The 24,173-nt window shown below is 39.0% G+C and overlaps 2 protein-coding genes across 13 annotated transcripts in view; both read left to right on the forward strand.

Moving 5' to 3' along the window:
• LOC143026656 (uncharacterized) overlaps window positions 1-24,173 on the forward strand; it is a 158,046-nt gene that overhangs the window by 48,385 nt on the left and 85,488 nt on the right. For all 12 annotated transcript variants that reach the window (XR_012966523.1, XR_012966522.1, XM_076187408.1 and 9 more), the window contains one exon: window positions 20,451-20,615. Coding sequence is in view for 10 of the 12 variants with exons in the window: in XM_076187408.1 (XP_076043523.1) it covers window positions 20,451-20,615 (165 nt within the window). In the remaining 2 variants the exon portion in view is untranslated. The remainder of the gene's footprint in view (window positions 1-20,450; window positions 20,616-24,173) is intronic.
• On the forward strand, window positions 3,629-8,663 carry LOC143025902 (uncharacterized). The gene is made up of 3 exons (XM_076185882.1): window positions 3,629-3,736; window positions 3,905-4,752; window positions 8,498-8,663. The coding sequence occupies exons 2-3, from the start codon at window positions 3,959-3,961 to the stop codon at window positions 8,661-8,663; spliced, it is 960 nt and encodes a 319-aa protein (XP_076041997.1). The 5' UTR covers window positions 3,629-3,736; window positions 3,905-3,958.

Consider the following 24,173-nt stretch of genomic DNA (forward strand, 5'->3'; position numbering starts at 1 on the left):
CACGGGCAGCAGAGCCTTAATTTTTTTTAATGCCCGTGGATTTTTGGCTTTATAGTTAAGGCCTGGCTTAAGCATAAAACCTGCAGCATTGCCACACATGATGACAGTCATATGGTCCTTGTGGGGCTTGAAGCCTGGCCTCTTCACTTTGTCCTTGAAGAGGAATGTACACGAAGGCATCCTCTTCCAAAAAAGGCCAGTTTCATCCAACTTAAAAACTTGCTCAGTTAGGTAGCCCCCCTCACTGATGAGGTTAGGAAACTCTTCCTCCACGTAACGATGAGCAGCATCGTTGTCAGCAGAGTAAGCCTCACCATACAGAGGCACACTTCTGAGGCCACATCTTTTTTTGAAATTTTTCGAACCAGCCTTTGCTGGCTAAAAAGCCTCGTCCTCAAAGAGGTGAATCACTCCTGGGAGCGCTAGTACTGGCTTGAGGTTCATCAGGTTCGTCAGCACCTTCTTCAACCTATTCATTGTCATCATTGGGCAAGATTTGGTCCTAGAGAGCTTTGGCCTTTATCCTGATCATATTAGTGTCCAAACTCACTGTCTTTTCCCTGCAATCAGCAATCCACAATGTCAATGCAGCTTCCATTTTCACAATTCTCTTATTACGCAGAGCTACCACACGTTTCGCTTTCTTATTGAAGGTTATTGAAGCAGTTGCGGATGTTTGCTTCCTCTTTCTTGATGTACTGCACTGTAGATTCATTCACACCATAATGGTGTGCCACAGATGCATAACTTCTGCCCTCTTTGATCATATCTAAAAGTTTCACTTTTTCACTGATGGTCATCATCTTCTTCCTCTTGGGCACCCTGGAGGAAGCTTATGCAGGGGTACAGTGCTTAGGCAGCATTGTAAGGGCTTAACTAATCAAAAAAAGCTATCGCTTAAACCAAAATAGTTATCGTGAACTCAACACTAAGATATAGTTTGCGAGAAAGTCAACAGGGTGGACGAGACTGGCGACTGGCGAGACACAACAAGGGAAGATGCTGGGTGAGCCAATCAGCTCACGGGATAAATCCACTCATGCTCTCATTGGTCGATGTCACACCGGGAACCAATCATGCGCCTTGTATGAGTCCCCGTGGTATGTACAGTACAGTGCAGGTAGTTGTCGACTTACGACCGAGTTCGGTTCCGACAGACAGGTTGTAAGTCGATCTGGATGCAAGTCGGACACTATATATATACAGTATATATTACCCTTTATATATATACAGTATATATTACCCGTTATATATATATATATATATATATAATATATATATATATAATATATATATATTACCCTTTAAATATTATTTTTGTTACTGTATATATATATTGTATATTATATTTAGCATACTGAAATAATCTTAGCATCTTTGAACTATGTTGTATAGTATTTTTTAACCCCTTTTATAATTTTATCTTATTTTCTTTGGGAAATGTAGCCTAGGCCTAAGCATACTGAATAGAATCCTATCATCTTTGACCAATGATATTTAATACTGTATTTTTAACCTTTTTATTATTTTACCATCAGACTTTCTTTAGGAAATGTATGCATACTGAATAAAATCTTATTATCTTTGAGCTACGTTGTGTAACATTCATTAACTTTTTTGTAATTTTCGTTAGGAAACGTAGCCTAGGCCTACACATACTGAATAAAGCCCTGTTATCATTGACCTACAAATACTTTTTGTTGGTTAAATTAAAATCATTGCTAGGCAAAATTAGGAAATATTTTATTTCTAAACACATTCTTTTCGTTTACGTACTGTACTGAAAATATTGTTATCGACAACAGACTAGGCATAAACAAAGTTTACTGTTACATTTTATTAATCACAAAACATAAAAATACAAAATGCTGTATCAAACTTCTTGTTATCAACAACAGACTAGGCCTAAAAAAAGTTTTATTGTTACATTTTATTAATTGCAAAACATAAAAATACAAAATGAAAGGCAAAATTAGGAAAAAAATTATTTCAAAACACATTCTTTTTGTTTACATACTGTACCGAACATATTGTCATTGACAACAGACTAGCCTAGGCATAAAAAAAAGTTTTACTGTTACATTTTATTAATTGCAAAACATATAAAAATACAAAATGCAATATATAATTAGGAAACATTATACTTCAAACAAAATGAAAGAATATTTAGCTGGCTGGGATGCTGACGCTGCCGGCAGCCTGCCAAAACTATCGTACTCGCATCTCGCAGCATGCGGAGTAATTGTACTGCACTGCCAGGCATAACATTGCAATTCTATTACTCTATTAAATGTTAAATATTATTGCACTATCTTGTGGTTGTAAAGTTGATCAGTCGCAAGTCACATAGGTCATAAGTTGATGACTACCAGTACAGTACAGGCATGTACAAAGCCTCTAAGTCAACTCATCTCTTTGGCATGCAGGGAAACCTCTCTCATGCATCAACATGAAACAACACATCTTTCTGCAATATGGGTGCCGATATGGCTGTATTTTTTCATTTTTATTTATTTACTTATTTTTTTATGAATATTTTGGAAAAACCCGCGAAGCACTGAAGCCACGAAACATGAAGTGGTGAGGGAACACTGTATATATATATATATATATATGTATATATATATATATATATATATATATATATATATATATATATATATGTATGTATGTACTGTATATACAGTCAACTCCCCGTTAACACGAGTTCTGTTAACACAATTTTGATCTTACACGACTTAAGATTTATTAATATATATGGTGATAAAATGAAATGTCCGATGTTACGCGAGTTGAATTTCTCGCCTACTGTAGTTGAATATCTCGCCGCCAGAGCACAGGAGAGACGCTCTGACTCCCATGCTCCTTCTCTCACTGCCTCCTGTCCTCAGTGTGAAACCAGCCCTCACAGCGTATGGAACTCATAAACAATTTTATCAAAGTTTTGTGTTACATAAATTTGTGTACTATGGCACCCAAGCGTCCTGGTACCCCAAAGGAGATTGCAGCAAAGAGGTCAAGAAAACTTGTGACCATAGAAAAGAAGTTAGAAGTGTTGGATCGTTATGATCGGGGTGAAAGAACTTCTGTTATTGTTCATGCTACCGGACTGAATGAGAGCACTTTGCAGACCATCAGGGTAAATGCTGACAAGATCAGAGCCAGTTCTTTTGCTGGTACATCAGCCTCCTCTTCACAATGTTCCTGAGCAAGATCCATGGAGATGGAGAGGATGGAGAAGTTATTGGCACAATGGATCCAAAACCAAAACAAGCATAATGTCCCTATCAGCATGGCCATCATACAAGCTAAAGCTTAAAGTCTCTACCAGGATGTGCAAGACAAGAATGAGGAAGACAAAGACAAAGCCAAGACCTTCAATGCCAGTTCTGGGTGCTTCTCCAGGTTCAAGAAACGATATGGCTTCCACAATCTCAAAATGACTGGAGAAGCTGCATCTGCCAATGTGGAAGCAGCCAAAATGTATCCGGCTACCCTCAAGACCATCATCGAGGAAGGTGGCTACACTTCCAAGCAGATTTTTAATATAGATAATACAGGTCTATATTGGAAAAAACTGCCTAACTGGACCTATATCTCGGTTGAGGAGACGACTGCACCTGAATTTAAGGCCTCCAAGGATCGTCTTACACTCTTGTTTGGTGCCAATGCAGAGGGAGACTGCAAACTGAAACCTGCCCTTGTCTACCACTTGGAAAATCCATGAGCATTGAAGGTGTGTATGTATGGAAGTTGATTATTAGTCATGAAAACTTTGAATTTTTTTATTGAGATTGTAAACGCTTGTTTTTTTTTGTGCACCAAAACAAAAAAGAAAATTGTGTCACCAACTCACAATTTACGGCACACTAAACTAATTTTGTTTGTTCTTGTGTCTTCACAGGGCTATGTCAAGACCTTCCTACCCTGCTACTGGTATTCCAACAAAAAAGGATGGATGACGGGGAGCATATTCAAGGACTACTTTGGGAAATTGGAGAAAGAGTTAGAACTTTACTGTGAGAAGGAAGAGATTCCATTCAAGATTCTCCTGATCTTGGATAATGCTCCCAGCCATCCCCTGTCAATAGAAAATCTCTCCAACAACATCCAGCTCGCTTTCTTGCTGCCAAACACCACTTCCATTCTGCAGCCATGTGACCAAGGAATTATTAAAACCTTCAAGTTGTATTATCTACGTTCGACCCTGACTGACATGGTTGAGAGGACACAAAAAGACAAGATGACCGTGAAGGAATATTGGAAGCAGTTTACCATCAAAGATGCTCTCCACTTCATTAAAGAATCTTGGGAGAAAGTGCCAAGGAAATGCCTAAACGGGGTTTGGAAACATCTGTGTCCTCAGTTGGTGTACGATTTCATTGGGTTTGACAGTCAAGAAAATGTCTCTAAAGCTAACAAGGAAAGTCTTGACAAGGCCAGGGAAGCCAGGTTTGACCAACTTGAGCAGAAGGACATTGATGAACTGCTAGAATCGCACACAGTGGAGCTGACAAACAAAGAACAGTTAGAGATGGAGACGATACAGAATTCAGAGTTGGAGGCAGCTGCATCTTGGCCTATATCAGAAACCCCAGAGCCTGAGAGAGCCTTGACCGAAAGTGATCTCGAAAAAGCACTCTTGTTTATACGAGAAGGACTGGATATCTTGGAAGCCAAAGATCCAAATATTAACAAAAGTGCAACAGTGGCCAAAAAAGTTATGTCGGAGCTGAACTGTTACAAAGTGATGTTAGATGAAAAAAGAAAAAGACGATGCAGACGAAACTCCACCATTTCTTTAAAAAAAAGACAGTCAAGGAAGAGGAGGCAGGGCGATGGAGGTGAGGAGGCAGGGCGAGGCGAGGAGGGAGAGCAGAGTGAGGAGGCAGAGCAGGGTGAGGAGGGAGAGCAGAGTGAGGAGGCAGAGCAGAGTGAGGAGGCAGAGCAGGGTGAGGAAGGAGAGGGGACTGAGGTTGGGGATGGGATCATGGCAAGTGACAGTGATGGTAGTGATGCATCATAATGTTTACATGTATAAAAAATGTTATTGTACCACACAATAAATACCAATATAGTAAGAATGTGTGTTTTTATTGTTTCTGTAACCTTCAAATTTATTAATAGTGTTTGTTTAGGATTTTTAGTAATAAAATCCCAAAACACATGGACTTTTCCGTTGTCCAGGAACGTAACCCCTACTATTATCATTATTTCTTGTGGAGAAATTATGTTCCATTAACACGATTTCCATTAACACGACATCTCCAGGAATGTAACCCTCATGTTAACGGGTAGTTGACTGTATGCATATACAGTATATGTATGTATATGTATATACAGTATATATATATATTTATATGTGTATATATATATATGTATGTATGTGTGTATTTACCTAGTTGTATTTTACGGGAAGGGGAGCTATGCTCGTGGGGTCCCGTCTTCATATCTCATTTTATCTAAACTATTTTTAAATTCATGTATTGTTTTTGCACACACCACTTTCTCATCTAACTTGTTCCAACTGTCTATTACTCTGTGAGGAAAGCTGTTCTTTTTCAAATCTCTTCTATAGCTGTCTTTTTTTTATTTTCTTTCCGTGTCCTCTTGTATTTCTGTCATCCCATTTTATCAGATTCTCTCTATCAGTAATTTCCATGCCTTTCATGATTCTGTAAATAGCTATCAAATCTCCTCTCTCTCTTCTTTGCTCTAGTGTCTGTAGTTCAAGTTTTGCTAGTCTCTCCTCATATGATAGTTTTGAGAGTGTTGGTGCCAATTTTGTAATTGCTCTTTGTATTCTTTCAAGTTTTCTTATACAATTTTTTGTACTTGGTGACCATATCATTTCTGCATATTCCAATCTTGGTCTTATCAGGGTGATTAGGATTTTCTTCACCATTTCTTCATCTAGGTATGTAAATGCAACTTTGATTGTTCTTATTAAATTATAAGTTTCTCCAAAAATCTTATTTATATGTTTCTCAGGTGACATATTATTCATAACAATGACTCCCAGGTCCTTCTCATTTTCTACTTTTTTAATTCCTTCTCCCAATTTATATGCTCCTGTTATTCTGTTTTTGCTTTTTCCAAATTCCATTATACTACACTTTTTTGTATTGAACTCCATCTCCCACTTCCTACTCCATTCCTGTACTTTATTTAGATCTCTCTGTAGTGATTCACAATCTTCTTCAGTTTTCACTCTTTTCAGTAGTTTTGCATCATCTGCAAAGAAGCTCATATAGCTTTCAATTCCTTCATCCATATCATTAATATATATAGCAAACATTATTGGGACCAGAACTGTTCCCTGCGGAACACCGCTTATTACTTCATCCCATTTTGAGTGCTGGTTTCTTATCACTACTCTCATTTTTCTTTCTTGCAAAAAGTCTTCCATCCAATTTAGTAGTTTGCCCTGTATTCCTCCTTCAGTTTCTAATTTCTTAAGCAACTTCTTATGTGGTACTTTGTCAAAAGCTTTCTTTAGGTCTAGAAATGCACAGTCCGCCCATCCATCTCTTTCTTGTATTATATCTATTAGCCTTGAATAGAAACATATTAAATTGGTGACGCATGATCGTCCTTGTCTGAATCCAAATTGCCTTGGATTTAACACTGTTTTTTTTCTAAATATTTTACCCATCTACTTTTGATAATTCTTTCACAAATTTTTGCTATTGTACTGGTCTATAGTTGGTAGGTTCTTCTTTATTTCCTCCTTTATATATAGGTACTATATTTGCTTTTTTCCAATCTTCTGGAACTTTTCCTTGTTTCAAGGAACTGTTTATTATGCTATGTATTTTGTCTGCCAGTTCATTCCTGCATTCTTTCAGTATCCAGTTTGCTATTTCATCTGGTCCATGCGATTTTCTGACATCAAGATTACTCAAGTGTGTTAATATTTCATTCTTTGTTACTTCTATTTCTTCCATAGGGGGGACTTTCTCTTTCCATTCGTTCTCTTCAGGTTGTATGTTCTCCCTTGTAAACACTGATTTAAAATGTTTGTTCATAATTTCCGCCATTTCCATTTCCTCAGTGTCTTCAACTCCCTCTTGTCTTAATTTCTCCAATGTGTGTGTGTTTGTGTGTATATATATATATATATATATTATATATATATATATATATATATATATATATATATATATATATATATATATATATATATATATATATATACATCTACACTGAATGGTTCCCAGCGATCAATTGATATCTTTATTCAACCACAAACAACTTTTAATTCCATGCCATCGCAATCGAGACTGAAGAATCGCTCGATGGAGACATTTTGTTGGAAATTGAAACGTGGACGAGCCGAGGATTCGAACCCAGCTAACCCGTAACAAAGTTACAGTGACTTAAACCAATGCGCTATCAAGAGAGATATAAGTTGAGTACGATTTTCTTATATTTGTATGCTCGAATTACATACATCTACACGAAATATCGCGTTCAACCCACCTCCGCTATGATATTGCATTTAGCTAGTATGTGCACGTGGGATAGATTATACATCTACACTGAATGGTTCCCAGCGATCAATTGATATCTTTATTCAACCACAAACAACTTTTAATTCCATGCCATCGCAATCGAGACTGAAGAATCGCTCGATGGAGACATTTTGTTGGAAATTGAAACGTGGACGAGCCGAGGATTCGAACCCAGCTAACCCGTAACAAAGTTACAGTGACTTAAACCAATGCGCTATCAAGAGAGATACAAGTTGAGTACGATTTTCTTATATTTGTATGCTCGAATTACATACATCTACACGAAATATCGCGTTCAACCCACCTCCGCTATGATATTGCATTTAGCTAGTATGTGCACGTGGGATAGATTATATATCATCATTATATATCTTTTGAGTTTGGGGAACAAGAAAAAAATGCAAGGAGCAAGGTCAGGTGATTAGGGGGTTGGGAAAGAACAGTGATTGAGTTTTTGGCCAAAAACTCACAAATTCTGAGGGCTGAATGGGCTGGAGTGTTGTCGTGATGGAAAAACGAATCGCCACTCCTCCACATTTCTGGCCTTTTGTGATGGATGGCATCCCTCAGACATAACAGAACTTCAGTGTAGTAAGTCTGGTTCACTGTGGAGCCTTCGGGGAGATGCTCGTGGTGAACAACACCCTTAGCATTGAAGAAAAGTGTCAGCATCACCTAGACCTTGGATCGAACTTGGCGAGCTTTTTAGGGTCTGGGGGATGTTTCATTCATCCACTGGGATGATTGGACCTTCGTTTCATTGTCAAAACCACAAACCCACAATTCATTATTTGTTATGATCCTGGAGAAGAAGTTTTCATCTTCTTCTGAACGATCAAGCAGTTCCTGACAGACCTGGACACGATGGGCTTTTTGTTCGTCCGTCATCAGGAGTGGCACAAATTCTGCAGCAATGCGGTGCATCCTCAATATTTTTGTCAGAATCTCGTAACAAGATCCAACTGATATCCTACATTCTTCAGCAAGCTCCCTGACAGTCAGACATCGATTTGCCCACACCAGGGTGTTGATTTTGTTGACGTGGAAGGACATCCAGGATGCTCGTCATCTTCAATGGACTGTCAACCATCTTTAAAATGCTCATGCCACTTGAAACATGCCATACGCGTCATAGCTATATCACCATAAGCTGTGTTAAGCATAGCAAAAGTTTGTCACAGATTTTCCAAGTTTAACACAAAATTTCACAGCAAGTCATTGCTCCTTCACGTCATTCATTCTGAAATCCACCAAACGAAAAAATCACAGTTCACTAAAAACTGCGTAGCTAATACACAAATAAAGATATATGCAACTGGGAAATGGTGTCGTAATCAGCTGATCTGTGCAAACCTAGTGACACCAAGCGGATTCCCCTGGAACCAACTGGAGCTGCGCAATTCAAACAGTCCGCATATTTTTTTAACAGACCTCGTTTATATATATATATATATATATATATATATATATATTTGTATATATATATATATATTTGTATATATATATTTGTATATATGTATATATATATATATATATATATATATATATATATATGTATATTTATATACTTGTACATATTCATTTCTATAACTAGTATATATTTTCCATGTTTTAAGTCTTTTGTCTTTTTTCCATATTATCCAAGCTTTATCCCTTTTGTCTTTTAACTCCCTATATCTTTTGCTGTACCAACACTTTACATATTCTTTTTCTTGCTTTTGTCTTGGAACATACTTTTCCACTCCTTTATAAAAAAAATTTCGAAATATTCCATTTCTCTTCTACTGTTGTTTCCTACATGAGTATTCTTTCCCAGTCTGCTTTTTGAAAGAATTATCGTATTTTATAATAAGAAAAAAAAAAAAAAAAAAATCATATATCAATCTTCCCTTTCTATATTGTTCATTTTTTTCATGTATTTTTCCTCTTTTAGTTCCAGGTCAACCAATGTGTGGTCACTTTTACATATTGGTGTCTTGTATTCAATCTTGTTCACTATTTCAGGTTCTGATGTGATTATTAGTCCAGTATTGATGGTTCTTCCTCATTTCTATACCTAGTATTCTCTTGGATCCATTGCATCATTGTATGTTCTATGATCATATCAAGTAGTACATTTCCCTATAGGTCATCTCAATCCTTCACTGTCATTTCTTCCCAGCAGATTTCTTTACAATTAAAGTCATCCATTATAACTATTCTTCCTCCATCTTCCATTATCTTATTTAGTGTTATCCTTGTGTCTTCTAACATATTTTTGTGTTCTTTCTCTAACTACAAAGCCATTTTAGGAGGCACATAATTTACTACAAACTTCCTGCTCTTCTTATCCTTGTCCTCCATTTCCATCATAATCATCTCTATTCTTTCCATATGTGACATTCCTCACATTTATATCCTTTTTAGTCAGTAACATAACTCTACCCCCTTGTTTTACCTCTCTGTTTCTAGTCCAGTAATTATATGCACTGTTGGGTGGTAGTGGAACTTTCAATTTTGTCTACAATTCCCACTATGTCCAGTTCTTTTTTCTTCAGGTAATCATTCAGTTCATTCTAGCCTGTTATTAAGCCATCTATATTTATGTAAGACACTTTTAATTTTGTGTTCTGCACCCCTTTTGTTTACACCCCTTCTAACATCTGGGGCTCATTCGTCCCTTTCCTCATTTCCTTCCATTTTCCTCAGTAATCCCTCTCACCGTTTTCTTCACCTTCCCACTACATCATGAGCTTTTGCTTTCCCTACTAATACAACAAAGGTACTTCTTCATTGAGATCAATGAAACTTGAATTTTCCTGGAGTTCCAAACTTCGATGCCACTTCGACCAACATGGGTGTGTGTAATATCTACAGTAATTGTATTTTAAGGGAAGGGGTATGCTTGTGATGTCCCGTCTCCATATCTCGTTTTATCTAGACTGTTTTTAAATTCATGTATCGTTTTTGCACACACCACATTCTCCTCTAACCTGTTCCAAACGTCTATTATCCCATGGGGAAAGTTGTTCTTTTTCAGGTCTCTTCTGTAATTGTCTTTCATGATTTTCTTTCCATATCCTCTTGTATCTCTACTATCCCATTTTATTAGATCCTCTCTATCAATAATTTCCATGCTTTTCATGATTCTATAAATAGTTATCAAGTCTCCTCTTCTTTGTAGCTCAAGTTTTGCCAGTCTCTCCTCATATGATAGTTCTGAGAGCATTGGTGCCAATTTCATAATTGCTCTTTGTATTCTTTCAAGTTTTGTTATACATTTTTTTGTACTTGGTGACCATGTCATTGCTACATACTCCAATTTTGGTCTTATCAAAGTGACTAGTATTTTCTTCACCATTTCTTCATCCAGGTATGTAAATGCCACTGTGATCTTTTTTTGATTCTCCAAAAATTTTGTTTATATGTTTCTCAGCGGACATTTATTCATAATAATGACTCCTAGTTCCTTCTTTTTTTCCACTTTTTTAATTTTTCCTCTCCCAATGTATATGATCCCACTATTCTTTTTTTGCTTCTTCCAAATTCCATAATACTACACTTCTTAATGTTGAATTCCATCTCGCACTTCCTACTCCATTCCCATAATTTATTGAGATCACTGCAGCGATTCACAATCTTGTACAATGTTCACTTTTTTCAAGATTTTTGCATTGTCTGCGAAGAAGCTCATATAACTTTCAATTCCTTCATCCATATCATTAATATATATACATACATACATACATATACCAAGGCTTTTTCCCCCTTACAAGGGAGGTAGCCAAAAAGGAAAAGGCATAAAATCATTCCCACCCATTCCATCCCTGAATACACTCCACACCCCTCCACCCTCCCTCTCATTAAAACATTATTGGGGCCAGTACTGTTCCTTGTGGAGCACCACTAATCACCTCATCCCAATTGGAATGTTTGTCTCTTATGACCACTCTCATTTTCCTTTCATGCAAGAAGTTTTCCATCCACTTAAGCAGTTTCTAATTTTTTTTAGCAACTTCTTATGTGGCACCTTATCAAAAAAATATTCTGGTCTAGAATAGAAACACATCAAGTTTGTGACACATGATCTTCCTTGTCTAAATTCAAACTACCTCAGATTTAGTACATTGTTTTTTTTTCCAAATTCTTTACCTAGCTAATTTTGATAATTCTTTCACAAATTTTTGCTACCATACTTGTAAGAGAGACCGGTCTATAGGTTGTAGGGTCTTCTTTGTTTCCCCCCTTATATATTGGTACTATATTTGCTCTTTTCCAATCTTCTGGAACTTTTCCTTCCTTCAATGAACTTCTTATTAGACTATTTTGTCTGTTGTTTTGTTCCTGTACCTCTGGCACACATTCAGCCCCTTTCTCCAACTCGTGCATCAAGTTTGATTTGTTTGTTTTGCAAATGGTACCATTACTATTTCCCAAGGACAATGGCACTGGTGTCAGTGAATAACCCAAGAGATTCTTCAAATCAACCTCCCTGCTTTTGCCAATGATTAGAAGGTGATTGAACATTTCATTGCTTGCCTTAAGTAAAACAGTCTCGGTCTGAACCTTTGTTTTTGAGGTTTTCAAAACTGTGGCAAAGGTCTTCAGTTTATTTGATTTAATTGGTTCAAAAAGTTTGTCAGGCTCTGCTTTCAGTCTTGACTCTTCAAAATCTTTTGCAGCGTTGACACCTTTGCCATAGGCACTCTCAAGGTCAGCCCTCACATTTTCTGGTGCTACACTGCCAGAACAAATATTGATCAGACCATCCCCTAAGTATTCAAATGGATTAACCATTGATTCAACAGTTGAGACAATATTTCCGATGACACTTTCATCTTTCTGAATTCTAGATTCATCCAGGTCTTTTCTTCCCCTCTCAGTTTCTCCCCTCCCAGCCATATTTTGGCATTCCTTGGCTATTGCAGCACGTTGGTGATGGCTTAGCAGCCATCTGTTCACAGCTCCCTTATTCAGTGTAAGGCCTTTCATACCACCTTTGGTTTTAGAGTCTCTGTAACTGTTTGCTCAATGGCCATGTCACATGCAACAGAGGAAAACCAGTATCTGTCATGCCTCTGGACAACAAATTCACCATTCATGAAGCTTTTTTCAATTTCAGGGTTGATATTTCCAAGGTTTTCCATTTCTGAAATATATGCAGGTAGATATCTTGAATAGTTCACCCTGTCATTAGCAAAAAACCATGGAAGAACATGTTTCAGTGTAGCAAGGTGAAGCTGCCAATTACCTTCTCTTGTCCCTCTTAGCAAACAGAGGAGATCCTGGACCATATCAATGTAGGAGGACCAGAAAACAAAGGTTGGGTTGTCTGACCTTTCCTTCTCAACATAAGTATTATACATGCCCATAACACTTCTGAAATCATCCTGCCCCATTACATCATAAATTTTTGCTGTTGGCTCAGAAGTGCACAGGTCTTGTGCCACCTGCAGAACAGTGGACTGCTCATCATTGCTGAGGGAGTCTATAAAAGCCTTTAGTCTCAATCTGCTCAGGGCTTCGAATATTAACTTGTGGGCCCTTACACTGCGGTTGTAGTGATGTCCACTAAGGACACCATTAACAGAGCCTTGGGCAACAACCTCGGCCTTTATGAGGATATCTTCCAACCCAGAGTTTTAGAATCTTTTACCTATTGTTGCCATGTAAGCCATGGTTGTATGGAAATCGCCCAAATTTTCTGACAATTTCTCGGCAACAGCCCATTGTATACCATCTAGATGTTTCCATTTCTTAGTACACTCCTTAATTTTTGTCAAACAGTTCTCAGAAATAGGTAAAACAGCACTTTTTTCTTCAGAGACAATGTGAATGCAGCAATCAGTGGGGGCTGCCATCTTGGAAACCCTAGTAATCTGATTGGCAAATGTGTCACGAGCCCCCTATTTCTTAAAATGGAAACTAAGAAAGTACAGTGTTGCTGCCTATTATCTACAAGCTAAACTAAGCCTTAATGGTATGAGTAAAAAGGGCTAATAAAAAAACTTTGGAGCAACTTTTGAAGTGGGAACTTTTTTAAATTTACTTGAAAATTACCTCTTCTCTGAAAAAAAGAAATTAAGTTGCCCTTTGAGAGTCACCACGAATTTACAAGATAACGATTTTGCCCCATGGCCTATAGAAGAGAAGTGGGACTCCATTTATCATTTCTTCCCAGGTCGAGTTTTTATCTCTTAAGTACCACCCTCATTTTTTCCCATGCAAGAAGTCATTCCATCCATTTCAATAATTTTCCTCATACACCTGTTGTTTTGAGTTTTCTTAATAGCTTTTTGTGTGGTACTTTATCAAACGTCTTTTGTAAATTCAGGAAAGCACAATCTGGCCATCTGTCCCTTTCTTGCATTATATCTGTTAACCTTGAGTAAAAGCAAATCAATTTTTGGCACATGAACTTCCTTGTCTAAAACCAAATTGTTTTGGATTCATTATCTTATTTTCTTCCAGATGTTTAGTCCATCTATTTTTGATGACTTTTTTACATAGTTTAACTATTGTGCTTGTAAGGGAGACCGGTCTATAGTTTGTTGGGTTTTCCTAATCTCCCCCCTTATATATTGGCACAATATTGGCATTTTTCCAGTCTTGTGGCACCTCTCCTTCTTTGAGTGAGCAATTTATTATCTTATATATTTTGTCCATTAGTTCATCTATACATTCTTTTAGTATCCAATTTGCAATTCTGTCTGGGCCATGTGATTTTTTGACATCAAGGTTTATTATGTGGTCCCTTATTTCTTTCTGTCTCAATTATTTCTTTCATTGAGGGGTTCTTTCACCTTTTCCTTCATCCCAATTGTATGTATTATCATTTGTGAATACAGATTTGAAACATTTGTTCATAATTTCAGCCATTTCTATATCTTCTATATATTCTGTATACCCTTGATGCAGTTTTACTATTTCCTGTTTATTTTTTAATTTACCATTTACATATCTGTAGAATAATTTAGGTTGATCCTTGCATTTGACTATTATGTCTTTTTCATAGTTTCTTATTTCTTCCCTGTGTATTTTTACATATTCATTTCTTAGTTTGATATATATTTGCCACTATTTTTTTTTTTCCTCCATCTTTTCCAAGCTTTTTCTCTTCTATCTTTTGCACCACTATATTTTTTGTTGTACCGGCACTTAATGTACACCTTTACCTGTTTTTGTTTTGGTATGTAGTTATCCACTCCTTCATTATAGGTTTCTTTTAATATCGTCCATTTCTCTTCCATCTGTACTCTCATCTCATTCCAACATATTTCTTTAAAGTCACCTATAATTACTAAGTTTCCTCCTTTCAGTATTTCATTTAATGTATGTCTTGTGTCTTCAAACATTTTGGAATGGCCACTCTCTTTCCAAGAATATGTTTTTGGGACCACATATATCAATACAAAATTACTTTTCATGTCACTATTTTAAACTTATATCATAATTCCACATTATTATTTCCTTCTGTTATCTTTGTTATATTTAACCCTTTCTTAGTCAAAAACATGACTCCACCCTGTGTCTCCTATTTCTAATCCAGTGATTATATAAACCTTATCCAACAGTATTTGGTGGTAGTGGACCTTTTAATTTCGTCTCCACAATTCCCATTATATCCAGTTTCTCTTCCGCCAGATAATCATTTAATTCATTTAATCCTGAAATCATGCCATCTATGTTGGTATATATTACTTTTAATTTGTACCTTTTTCCTCTTTTTTTTGTTCACTGTGTTTCCTTTTTTTTCTATGTACCATTTTCTCAGTTTCAAGTCCAGTACTCTAAAAAAAAACTTGTTCTTTTTGGTCTCTGTACTTCTTTTGCTTTTTTTCATTGGCTTCATTTTTTTAGTGTCTTTTCCCTATCTTTTTCCACATCGCTCATTTCTTTTTTTATCCATATATTTTTGTAATTTTCTTTTCTTAGGATATGTGCCCCGTGGGGCTACAGGGAGAAGGATGCCTAGTCCCTCTCTCCGTCCCTTTCTTCTCGCCTCTTACGATCCAAGTGGGATACTTGGTGGCAGTATTCTTTTCCCCCACCACAGGGAATTCCCCCATCACAGAAAGAGAATACTCAGAGAAATGGTACAGGACAGCAACAAGGGGTTGGGGGACAGCATAACGGAGGGACAGTCGTAGTATAAAAGTGTCATAATTTCTCTATGAACAGAATTTCTTCTATCATAGACAAAATGATGTGTGGCTCTGGTCCGTAGGGGCGCCCCATATAGACCCTAAAGTATCGACTGCATGCTACTTTGCCACAATGACAAGCAGCCAATACCCCAGACGGGGAGACCTTAATGCTAGGGTGGGAAATGGTCCAATCGATGGAGTGGTTGGGAAGTGTGGAGTTCCAGGAAAGAATCGTAGTGGAGAGTTGATGGTGGAAATGTGTCTAGAAAGAGAGTTGATGATAGCAAATACAGTGTTTCGGAAGAAAGTCAAGCATAAGTACACATGGGAGAGGGTGGTGGATGGAAGGGTGGTAGATAGAGCGCTAATGGATTATGTAGTGGTAAATAGGATTATGATAGGAAGAGTTAAGGATGTACATGTGCTAAGGGGAGAGGGTGGGGGAATATCAGATCATTTTTTGGTGGAAGGTAAGCTGAGAGTGGAGGATAGATGGAGAAAGAGGAAAGGGACAAAAGGTAGGGAGGTTCTTAGAGTGAACTCCTTAAATGAAAAGGAAAAGGAGAAGGAGTACGAAAAGAAGCTGAAGGAGGAGTGGGAGGGAGTAAAGGATGGAGCAGAGATGGGTGTGGAGGAGGAATGGGGATGGTTCAAGGAGGGAGTCTTAAAGTGTGCAAGGATGGTGTGTGGAACAAGAAGGACAGGGGGAAATAGAAGAAAGGGTAGTGAATGGTGGGATGAGGAAACAAAGAAGGTTGTAGAAGAGAAGAAGCGAGCATTCACAGATTGGTTACAAAAGAGGACGGGGGACTCATATGAGACGTACAAAGAAAAGAAAAGAGAAGTAAAGCAAAAGGTAAAGGAGGCAAAGAGGAGAGCAGATGTGAAATGGGGTAAGAGTATGACAGAAAATTTTGAAAGTAATAAAAAGATGTTTTGGAAAGAAATTAAGAGAGGAAGAGGAGGCGAATCAAGTAGGGAAGAAAAGGTAAAAGGTACAGATGGAGAGATGATAATGGAAGAGATGGCAGTAAGGGGAAGATGGGCAGAATATTTTAGGGAGTTGCTAAATGTGAAGGAGGATAGGGAAGGAAAGATAGCTGCAGTGGGAAATGCAAAGAAAATGAGAGTGATGAGTGAGGAGAATGGAGGAGGAATAAGGAAGGATGAGGTGAAGGCAGTTGTAAAGATGATGAAAGCAGGTAAGGCACCTGGTCTGGATGGATGCCATGCAGAATGTCTGAAAAAGGGAGGTTCAGTGATGGTGGACTGGTTGGTGATGTTATTTAATGTTTGCTGGAGAGAGGGTAGAGTACTGGAGGACTGGAGAAGTGCCTGTATAGTTCCTCTTTACAAGGGAAAAGGGGACAAGTGTGAATGTAGTAGTTTCAGAGGGATTAGCCTGTTAAGTGTAGTAGGGAAGGCTTATGGGAGGATCTTAATTGAGAGGATTAGGAGAGGAACAGAAGGAGTAATTGGTGAGGAACAGTGTGGATTTAGGACAGGTAGAGGTTGTGTAGATCAGATCTTTGTGGTTAGACAGATATGTGAGAAAGCTATAGGAAAGGTGAAGGATGTTTTTTGGGCTTTTATGGATCTGGAAAAGGCTTATGATAGGGTAGACAGAAAGGCACTGTGGGAGGTTATGCAGATTTATGGGATAGGAGGAAAGCTTTTGGGAGCTGTCAAGAGTTTTTATGAGAGTAGTAGAGCTTGTGTCAGGAGTAGAAATGGAGAGAGTGAGTGGCTTGAAGTAAAGGTGGGACTTCGTTAAGGATGCGTTATGTCGCCCTGGCTGTTCAACTTATACATGGATGGGGTGGTGCGAGAGGTGAATGCTAGGGTAGTGGGTCAGGGATTGGAGATGGTTAAAGAAAATGGAGAAAAGTGGGAGGTGAGCCAGCTGTTATTTGCGGACGACACTGCGCTTGTGGCAGGGTCAGAGGAGGGATTGAGGAAGCTGGTGGCAGAGTTTGGGAGAGTATGTGATAGAAGAAAGCTAAAGATAAATGTGGGTAAAAGTAAGGTGATGAGATGTACAAGGGGTGAAAGTGGCAGTAGACTGGAAGTGAACATTAAGGGAGAGCGACTGGAGGAAGTGGATAGTTTTAGATACTTGGGTGCAAGTGTAGCAGGAAAAGGTGGAGTGAAGGTGGAGGTAGAATGTAGATTGAGAGAAGCGAGTAAATGCCTTGGTGGATTAAAGAGTGTAATGAGGAATAGACATTTGGGAATGGATGCGAAGAGGAGACTGTATGAAGGAGTGATTGTGCCAACAGCACTGTATGGGGCAGAAACGTGGAACATAAGAGAAGAAGAGAGGAGTTTGAATGTGTTTGAGATGAGGTGTCTGAGAAGTATGGTGGGGGTTACTAGGCTGGATAGAGTGAAATGAGGAGGTGAGGAGGAGAACAGGGGTGAAAAAGGATTTGGGAGATAGGGTATGGAAGGCAGATGTGGAGGGAGTGAACATGAGGGGACGTCCTAGGATGAGGTGGATGGATGGGGTGAAGGGGGCTTTGGGGAAGAGGGGAATGTCTGTTGAGGAAGGAAGGGAGAGGACGGAAGACAGAGGTGAGTGGAGAATGGTTGTATATGGATGATGTTGTGATAGCATGAGGAGGAATGGGCGGGGGGGTGGGGGGTGGGGTAGTATGTGTGAGTAATTTTGACGCAGCCCGAAGGGATTTCTCCCCGTCCTCTCCTTATATGCAAGGGGGGACGGAGAGGGGGGGTCGCCGATTAAATGAAGCGTCCTTGCTGTGGATGTGCTGTGTCTTGCGACACTGCTTCTGACCCAGGGCGGTGGGCAGGGTGCAGGGATGACCCGTCATCCAGGAGGTGCTCAGATGAGAGGGAGGGTGGGAGGGGTGTGGAGTGTATTTAGGGATGAAATGGGTGGGAGTGTTTTTATGCCTTTCCCTTTTTGGCTACCTCCCTTGGAAGGGGGAAAAAGCCTTGGTATATGTATGTATGTATTTTTGTAATCTTCACTTTTTGCCAACTGCTGTTGTTGTTAGTACTTCTGCTATCATATGAGACCTTAGTTTTATTTTTAGTGGACTATTTTTTTTTTTTTTTTTAGTACAGTCCCATTTTCTGCACTTCTATTTCTTTTTCCATCTCTTGCCTCTCCTTTTGTATCTTTCAGAATTTCTTTTGCTATTTTTTCTCCTTTTTTTCTCTAAAGTATCTAGCTACATTGTGTTTTCTTTAATACCATATGGCAGTTCAAGTCCTGCCACCAGTGAAGTTGTTCATTAAATTCCATGCTACAAAGTCCTCTGTGAAGGGTACCATCCTAGCTTTCGGATTGGGGGGAGTTTGTGATGTTAAACCATATCATCATCATATTAATTACTTAAATGACTGTTTCTTATGCATTTTCTTCCTCTTGTTGTTTTACGGTTTCTTTAAAAGTTATTTTTTGGTTTTCCTGATCCACTTTCCATTAATTTTTTATATCTTGAATATCTGTCTCTTCTATGGTTTCTCTAATGTTCTCAGTCACCTCTTGTATTTGTTCTTTTACTTCTTTTTTCAAAGCCTCATTTTTGTTATTATCTTAATTTTTCATCCTTTTGTTCTCATTTTTACTATGTTTAATTCCTTTTTTAGGTCATTAAGCTCCCTGTTTATTTCAGCATTTTGTCTTTTCAACTCATTCATTTCTCTATACATTGCCCTATATTCTGCTTTCAGATCTATGATTTCATTTATTATTTCTGTAATCTCTTGATTTCTTTGAATATTTTTATACCTTGTTTCCCTTTCCAAATCTAAACCTTTACCTAGTATTCTACCCTCTCTTGCAAACCCTGAAAATTCAGTAATATCTTTGTACCTTTGATTACTCTGTGGTGTTTTCATGTAGCAGCTCTTTTTTTTTTTTTTTAGGATGCCACCTAACAGCGATTCAACTTTGCTCACATCTAGTCTTCTTTTCGTTGGTTCCCCATATTTTTGTCTACACCATCCTCCATTTTAATGTGTTACCATTAAGGGAATTTACTCTAACATGTCATTTTGGTCACTGATAAGCAAAGCTCCCCTGTCCCAATACAATACCAGACTAGGTGTTTCCTCCAACTTATCAAAAAAGTGCTGCAGTCCAGAGCTCATTTTAGATATCCATTCCAGACTGGTTCATCAGTATGTGTGTGTGTATCTATATTGTAAGAGACACATAAACACCAGACTTAATGAGAGGTATTATTTCCCAACATTTTGGTCCTAGTTCTAGCACTGTCTTAGGGGGGTGTCATGTGATACAGAGATCACAAGTTGCTTATATTGCCCACAGCTTAACCTGGAACAGGAACTGCACAGCCAGGAGGTGACATGTTCTTCCCATGTCATGTGCATATTGATATGTTTGAATGTTTATAAAATCTTCTTGTATTTACATTCATGTGTAAACTTTAACATGTGTACCAACTCATCCATATATGGTAGTTATTATGTCATGAAATGGTGAGGGTAAACCAGCTCTGGCTGTCAGACTGTGCTATAGAAGTGCTGTCTGAATGCGTTGCCTTTGACCTAACCTGTGTGTTGGGGAATAGGGATGACTCTTCCTCACAAGGTGTTAAAATGGAAGGGATGATGAATGGGTTTTGGTTAGGTGTATGTTTTGACTTGGCTGTTACCCTTATAAGGAGGAAATGGCCCATTGGTATGTGTGATATATAGATATACTTATATATACATGCCACAAGGGAACAAGGGGGTAGTATTTTCATATTTCTGCTTCACGAACATATAAATATATTTCTTTCATAATATTTTATCACCCATTACTGATTTGCAGGTGGAGAAAGAGGGGTGGCCACTCATGTGAAGAAGAACAGAAAAGTTTTGGTGCGGGAACGTTTGGCAAAGTTGTTTGATGATGAGGATGATTTCTTGGAAATTTGCTTGTTGGCTGGAATAGGAATGGAGTATGGAGATATACCAGCAGCAGGCATGGTCTGTGGTAAGTTTTTGCAGGATCAATTTTCTCTGTGGTCATTTAGATACTCCCCATCTGGGGTATTGGCTGCATGTTGTTATGGCAAAGTAGCATGCAGTTGATACTTTAAGGTCTATATGGGGTGCCCCCTATGAACCAGAGCCACACATCATTTTGTCTGTGATAGAGGAGGACTCTGTTCACAGAGAATTGATGAAACTTTTATTATACTGCTACTGTCCCTCCGTTATGCTGTCCCCCAACCCCTTGTTGCTGTCCTGTATCATTTCTCTGAATTTTATTTCCTTGTTTCGCCTACCCTGTGGTGGGGGGAAAAGAATGCTGCCACCAAGTATTACCACATGGACTGTAAGAGGCGAGAAAAATGGGACGGGGATTGGGACCAGGTATCCTTCTCCCTGTAGCCCCATAGGGGACATTCCTAAAAAAGTAAAGGCATAAGAGGGTTTAAGAGTTTTCCAACCAGCACCCTAAGGTTTGGGTCTTTTAATGTGCATGGATGTGGTACAGATGAGAGTAGATGGGAAGAGATAGGTAGTATGTTTTTGAGAAGAAAGATGGATGTGTTGGCCTTGAATGAAACTAAGTTGAGAGGGAAAGGCGAGTGTGAGTTTGGGAGTGTAGTTGGGAGGTTATCAGGAGTGAAGAGAGGGTGAGGGAGAGAAGGGGTGGCTATACTAGTAAGTGAAGAGATAGGTAAATGTGCAGTGGAGTGGAAGGAGGTTTCTTCAAGGATGTGGATGAAGGTGAAACTGGGAAAGGAGATGTGGGTTTTTGTAAGTGCATATGGGTCTGGTAGTGAGAAGAGTGTAGAAGAAAGGGAGGATTTTTGGATAGATTTAAATGAGTGCATAGAGGGATAAGGGAGGAACGTCAATGTAGTTGTATTGGGAGACCTTAATGCTAGGGAAGGAAATGAACCAATAGATGGAGTGGTTGGGAAATGTGGAGTTCCAGGAAAGAATTGTAGTGGAGAGTTGAAGGTAGAGATGTGTCTAGAAAGAGAGTTGATGATAGCAAATACAGTGTTTCAGAAGAAAATCAAGCATAAGTACACATGGGAGAGGGTGGTGGATGGAAGGGTGGTAGATAGAGCGTTAATGGACTATGTAGTAGAAGATAGGAGTATAATAAGAAGAGTTAAGGATGTACATGTACTAAGGGGAGAGAGTGGGAGAATATGAGATAATTTTTGTTGGAAGGTAATTTGAGAGTGGAGGATAGATGGAGAAAGAGGAAAAGGACAAAAGGTAGAGAGGTACTTAGAGTGAACTCTTTAAATGAAAAGGAAAAGGAGTACAAAAAGAAGCTGAGTGAGGAGTGGGAGGGAGTGAAGGATAGAGTAGAAGTAGGAGTGGAGGAGGAATGGGGATGGTTCAAGGAGGGAAGAAGGACGGGAGGAAATAGAAGGAAGGGTAGTGAATGGTGGGATGAGGAAACAAAGAAGATGTAGAAGAGAAGTTGCGAGCTTTCACAGATTGGTTACAAAATAGGATGAGGGACTCATATGAGAGGTACAAAGAAAAGAGAAGAGAGGTGAAGCACAAGGTAAAGGAGGCAAAGAGGAGAGCAGATGTGAATTGGGGTAAGAGTATGACAGAAAATTGTGAAAGTAATAAAAAGATGTTTTGGAAAGAAATTAAGAGAGGAAGAGGAGACAAATCAAGTAGAGAAGAAAAGATAAAAAGTGCATATGGAGAGATGATAATGGAAGAGAAGGCAGTAAGGGGAAGATGGGCAGGGTATTTTAAGGAGTTGCTAAATGTAAAGGAAGATAGGGAGGGAAAGAGAGTTACAGTGGGAAGTGCTAAGAAAATGACCGTGACGAGTGAGGAAAATGGAGGAGAAATAAGGAAGGATGAAGTGAAGGCAGTTGTTAAGATGATGAAAGCAGGTAAGGCACCTGGTCTGGATGGATGCCATGCAGAATGTCTAAAAAAAAAGGAGGTACAGTGATGGTGGACTGGCTGGTGAGGTTATTAATGTTTGCTGGAGAGTGTAGAGTACCGGAGGACTGGATGAGTGCCTGTATAGATTCACTTTACAAGGGAAAAGTGGACAAGTGTGAATGTAGTAGTTTCAGAGGGATTAGCTTGTTAAGTGTAATTGGGAAGGCTTGTGGGAGGATCTTGATTGAGAGGATTTGGAGAGGAACAGAGGGAGTAATTGGCGAGGAACAGTGTGGATTTAGGACGGGTAGAGGTTGTGTAGATCAGATTTTTGTGGTAAGACAGATATGTGAGAAAGCTATAGGAAAAGGTAAGGATGTTTTTTGGGCTTTTATGGATCTGGAAAAGGCTTATGACAGAGTGGACAGGAAGGCACTGTGGGAGGTTTTGCAGATATACAGGACAGAAGGAAAGCTTCTAGGAGCTGTCAAGAGTTTTAATGAGAGTAGTAGAGCATGTGTCAGAATCATAGATGGAGAGAGTGAGTGGTTCGAGGTATAGGTGGGACTTTGTCAGGGATGTGTCATGTTGCCCTGGCTGCTCAACTTATACATGGATGGGGTGGTGCAAAAGCTAAATGCAAGGGTGGTGGGTCAGGGATTGGAGATTTTTAATTTTTTTAAAGAAAAATAGAGAAAAGTGGGAGGTGAGCCAGCTGTTTGCAGACGACACTGTGCTTGTAGCAGGATCAGAGGAGGGATTCAGGAAGTTGGTGACAGAGTTTGGAAGAGTGTGTGAAAAAAGAAAGTTGAAGATAAATGTGGGTGAAAATAAGGTTATGAGATGTACAAGGGGTGAAAGTGGCAGCAGACTGGAGGTGAGCATTAAGGGAGAGCGACTGGAGGAAGTGGATAGTTTTAGATACTTGGGTGTAAATGTGGCAGGAAAGGGTGGAGTGGAGGTGGAGGTAGAATGTAGACTGAGAGAAGCGAGTAAATGCCTTGGTGGACTAAAAAGTGTAATGAGGATTAGACATTTGGGAATGGATGCTAAGAGGAGATTGTATGAAGGAGTGATTGTGCCGACAGTGCTGTATGGGGCAGAAACATGGAACATATGAGAGGAAGAGAGAAAGAGTTTGAATTTGTTTGAGATGAGGTGTCTGAGAAGTATGATGGGGGTTACTAGGCTGGATAGAGTGATAAATGAGGAGGTGAGGGGAAGAATGGGGGTGGAAAGGGAGTTGGGAGATTGGGTGGATGAAAGAGTATTAGGATGGTTTGGACACATGGAAAGAATGAGTGAAGAAAGACTAGTAAAAGAGGTATGGAAGGATGTGGAGGGAGTGAACATGAGGGGGCGACCTAGGATGAGATGGATGGATGGGATGAAAGGGGCTTTGGGGAAGAGGGGGAATGTCTGTTGAGGAAGGATGGGAGAGGACAGAAGACAGGGGTATTGGGTGGATGAAAGAGTATTAGGATGGTTTGGACACATGGAAAGAATGAGTGAAGAAAGACTAGTAAAAGAGGTATGGAAGGATGTGGAGGGAGTGAACATGAGGGGTCGACCTAGGATGAGATGGATGGATGGGATGAAAGGGGCTTTGGGGAAGAGGGGAATGTCTGTTGAGGAAGGATGGGAGAGGACAGAAGACAGGGGTGAATGGAGA

Source organism: Oratosquilla oratoria, chromosome 6 (genome assembly GCF_046742065.1).
Source record: "Oratosquilla oratoria isolate Oo_2021 chromosome 6, ASM4674206v1, whole genome shotgun sequence".
Classification (NCBI taxonomy): domain Eukaryota; kingdom Metazoa; phylum Arthropoda; class Malacostraca; order Stomatopoda; family Squillidae; genus Oratosquilla; species Oratosquilla oratoria.